Source organism: Benincasa hispida, unplaced genomic scaffold (assembly GCF_027475165.1).
Source record: "Benincasa hispida cultivar pf3 unplaced genomic scaffold, pf3_genome.v1.1 HicScf1490, whole genome shotgun sequence".
Classification (NCBI taxonomy): Eukaryota; Viridiplantae; Streptophyta; class Magnoliopsida; order Cucurbitales; family Cucurbitaceae; genus Benincasa; species Benincasa hispida.
In genome coordinates this window covers 7,074-11,452 of record NW_028325843.1, presented here as the reverse complement: position 1 = coordinate 11,452, position 4,379 = coordinate 7,074, and the positions used below count along the sequence as shown (strand labels likewise).

General features: G+C 33.8%; 1 protein-coding gene across 1 annotated transcript; it reads right to left on the bottom strand.

The window, feature by feature from the left end:
• Nucleotides 1-383: 383 nt before the first annotated feature.
• On the bottom strand, nucleotides 384-1,778 carry LOC120068989 (agamous-like MADS-box protein AGL82). The gene has a single exon (XM_090309316.1). It carries the CDS (start codon nucleotides 1,743-1,745, stop codon nucleotides 555-557), a length of 1,191 nt encoding a protein of 396 aa, XP_090165442.1. The 5' UTR covers nucleotides 1,746-1,778; the 3' UTR covers nucleotides 384-554.
• Between the last annotated feature and the right edge of the window lie 2,601 nt (nucleotides 1,779-4,379).

Below are 4,379 nucleotides of genomic sequence, written 5' to 3'. Positions count from 1 at the left end.
AACAACAACAACAACAACAAGAATAATAATAATAATAATAATAATAATAATAATAATAAAAACATTTATAATTTTATTAAAATAAACCTAGTTCATGCATTCGAAGCCGTTCTATTCTTCCATTCCAAATATTATAAAAAAATTGCGAGAGATCGAAAATCGAATTTTCGAATTCACTAAATAAGTATATATCAATAATATATGAAAAATCAGATATTTAAATTCTTATAAAAAGAGACAATTTAAACTTCACTCAATTAACTTAGACAAACTTGATACAGAATTATCTGGACAAATACTAAAATAGTGATCATATATTTTTTTTTTAATCTCTAAAAAATGCTTAAGTAGACTACTCAAATATTTCAATTAATCCACCCTTAAAAAAGAGAACTAGATTTTAACTACTCATAAGAAACTAACACATTATTCTATTTTCTTTAGACACTAGATCATAATTCATACCATCATAATATTTTTATATATAGAGAGAGAGAAAATTGGAGTAACCCTCAAATTCCTCCATTATTTAGAACTTAATTAAGAAGAAGCAATCATGGAGTAAAGTTGTTTTGCCATTCCTTACTTAGAAGATCATCTTCAACGTCTCCACCTTCATTATTCTGATTCTCATTTCCATTTCCATGTTGAATTTCATTTCCATTTCCATTTCCATTGCTGCAGCTTATTTCACTTTCAAACAATCCTTGAAGCAACATCTCTACATCATCATTCACATCAATCCTTACACCACCACTGTCGCCGTAGTAGCAGGCATCGGAGTACAGACTCCCCATAGGGTCTCCACCATTGACGTCACCACCGATTCCAAAACCCGCTTGGTGAGTGAAATCCATATGACTAACAGTAGCCTCAACACCAACGCCATTAATGTCGTTCACAAGCTTCTCAATCTCACACATTCCAGAATTGTCATTTACCCCAAAATTCCACTCCGATAACAAAATGTTCTCATCGCCATCTCCTTCAACAATAATCGTTTCCGTTCCGCCTAATTCGCTGATTCCCACCATCAAATTTTCTCCATTCATCAAATCGCCCATATTCACTTCCGATTGAACAAACCCCAACTCCCCTGCCATATTGCTACTATTTCCCCCAATTTTATCATTCGAATTCATCACCATATCAATAAACCATTGATCCATCAAATTCCTTCCATTATCAACAAGATCCATCTCATTGCTCCCTATTTCAAGCAGAGGAGAGTTAGAAGGAACAAATTCAGTAGGAGGAGGAGGAAGACGATGAACCTGTTGATGATACTCGATTCGTTTTTGGCAGTCTCTTATTCTCTCTCCGACCATCCAGAACAATGCGAGCAATTCCCCATTGGTGAGTTGGGAAATATGATGACCTTGATGCAATTGATGCATCAGAAGATCGAGTTCGAGTTCTTGATTCTTCTTGATGAGTTTCTTTAGCATATCTTGAGCTTTAGTGGTGCATTCCTTGAGATATGTCTCTTGATTCGTCATTTTCTTCTGGCGTTCGACTTCCGGAAGGCTGAGAAAGCGACGGTAGAGGTGTTGAGCGACGGAGAGAGATGGCCAGATGACGGGATGGTCCTCGTCGGGGCCATTGACGACGGCAAAGGCGAAAACGCCGCAGAGAGTGGTGAGTTCACTTACTTTCTTTAACAATCCGAGCCTTCGTTTCTTGAAACTGGCTTTTCTTGCATTATCGCTTGCAATCCAAACCAACTTCACTTTCTTCCTCGTCATCGAGGCGCTCTCTGTCTTTCTTGTTCTTCTTGTTCTTTCTGGACTCTGATTTTGAGGTGCAACAATGGAGTTTATTTATAAGCCTTGGGGTTAAACTTTTTATTTTTCTAAGTTTTTTTGTTCTCTTGGTAAATGAATTACTAGGGGCATTTTTGTCCTTTAGTAACTAGTGGTAATTAAAGATGAAAAATACCCCACTGCATCCTGCATTCCACCTATCTTTCTGTCCCAATTGTCCAATCACAGTTTACCATATGATTAGAAAAGTTGTATCAGTATGAAAATTACTCAGATATATCTGGGTATATATCTATCTTTGTGCATCCACCAAATTATCTTATCATAATTTGTTACGTGATAAATTCTTTTTATATCTTCATTTAAATATTTTAATTCTTATTGTGTGTGATGAAAGTGAGATGCATAGAAATAGGATACATCCAAATATTAATCACCAAGTATTGCTCATTATGTTTTATTTCATGGAAAGTCATATTTAGGTTCAATGGATTGCATTTATCCTATTTCATCATTCCAAAATCACATAACAAAAAAAATCAAAAATATATTTTGGGAAAAAAAGTTTGTCACATCACAAACCGATGAACTATACAAAAATGTATACATCCTAAACCACATCCTTTTTATTAGTCTTACTTCACCATAGAAAATCAATAATTCAATTATATGAGTAATATTTGAGTGCAGCCACAACACTATACTTATCTCCATGCACACGTTGATACTCGAGTGAGTTTTACAAAAATGAGTACAACACGGGATGCATCCAAGTTTGTATATATGTATATATGAGAAGAGTTGATCGTGTGACAAACTATGATTTTTTTTTTTTTTTTGACAATATGTGGGGTAGGGGAGTCGAATCTCTCACTTTGAGGATAATAATACAAACACTATGCCAGTTGAAGCTATGTTCATTTTGGCAAACTATAGTTGGATGATAGAGCGAGCTACACAAAGTTGGCTATGAATGTAAATTTTTCTTTAGGATAGATGAAAATTACAGTAAAATTATTAGGAGAAAACAAACACAATTTTCAAAGCCCAAAATCCAAAACAAACTAATTAATAACCAAAACCTAAATTTGATGTTTAATTATAAGCAAAATTTGTGTAGCCTATATAATTAAACTCCTTTAGAGAAATCATTAAATCTACCAAACCTTACTAGAAAAAAAAAAAAAAAAAAAAAGAAATAGAATATATCACAAAAGCTATAAATATTCAAACCATACAAAGTTTTTTTTAAAAAAAAAAAAGAACTTTAAACAATTTATTTTCGAAATAAAAATTCATATTTTTGTGAGTCAACATTCGAATTGTGATTGGTGAATGAAGATGAGTTGTCAAAAGGAAAATCTGGAATAGTGGGGGTAGTTATATAGCAATTAACCTAAAATTAAATACTACTTTATCATCTTAGTTGTCATTTTGACTAAAAAGAAAAAACTTTATTATTCCAAAAATATATATTTATATATTATATTAGGTGTGAAATGGGAATTACATGTAACCGTTAGAATTGATATTTGAGATGAACTGTTGCTTTTTCTTTAAGAAATATCTTCAAGAAATCACAGTTTCTAAATCATTAAAACAGTAAGTCATCACATAGTCATCACAGCTCGTTGGCCTCTTAACGGGTTATACGCCTCTTATCAAAATACCTCAAATAGTTCATTTACTAATGGAACTTTTATCAACAAAATCAGCATGACTAGCGAGAAAATCATCATGAGCGAGATCATCCCTATGAGCGAGATTTACCCTTCCCAGCGAGATTTGGCACTTTCCAGCGAGTTTTAATGCAAAACCAGCGAGATCCAGTGCAAACCAGCGAGATTCCCGTCCCTAGCGAGATCCACCTCTCGCTCTCGCTCGCTCGCGCTCTCGCTCCCTCTCGCTCTCTCTCGCTCCCTCTCGCTCTCCCTCGCTCTCGCTCTTGAGCTGCCTAAGCATCTTCCTAAGCAGCGGTCTGCTTATGCCCAGATCCTCTGTGACAACTTCAAAAATTCATAACTCAAAATCCAGCCCTCTTCTGAAGAAACTTCCTTCTACAAAAATGTTTAGAATTGAGTTAGCAACATTACCTTAAAACTTCAGCTCAAAATTCCTCGTCGTTTAATCTGGAGATTCAAAACTTCATCATTGGCCCCAATTCAAGCAGCTGCCTGCTTGTTCAACAATTTCCAGTTCAACATTCAAAATTATATAACTCGATTTCCAGGCCTCATCTTAAAAAGTTTCATTCTACAAAGTTGTTTATAATTGAGTTAACAATATTATCTCAAATTTTTAGCTCAAAACGCTTCGTAAGTCGCCCTGGAGCTTCAATTCTTCACTGATGGCCTAGATTCACTTATCCTTTTTATTATTTATTATGTTTCCACACTACCATAGTTTATTTCCTCTACATTTTTTATAATGATTTGCATCTTTCTTTTTTTAAATACTGTTGAATTTTTAGTTGAATTTCAAAAACAAAATCAATTTTTTAGGAACTACTCTTTATAGTTTTCAAAATTTAGATCACAATGTATGAAACTGGGAGATGTAAGTAGTGTTTATAAGCTTAATTTTTAAAAATAAAAATAAAGTAGCCTTAATTTTTCA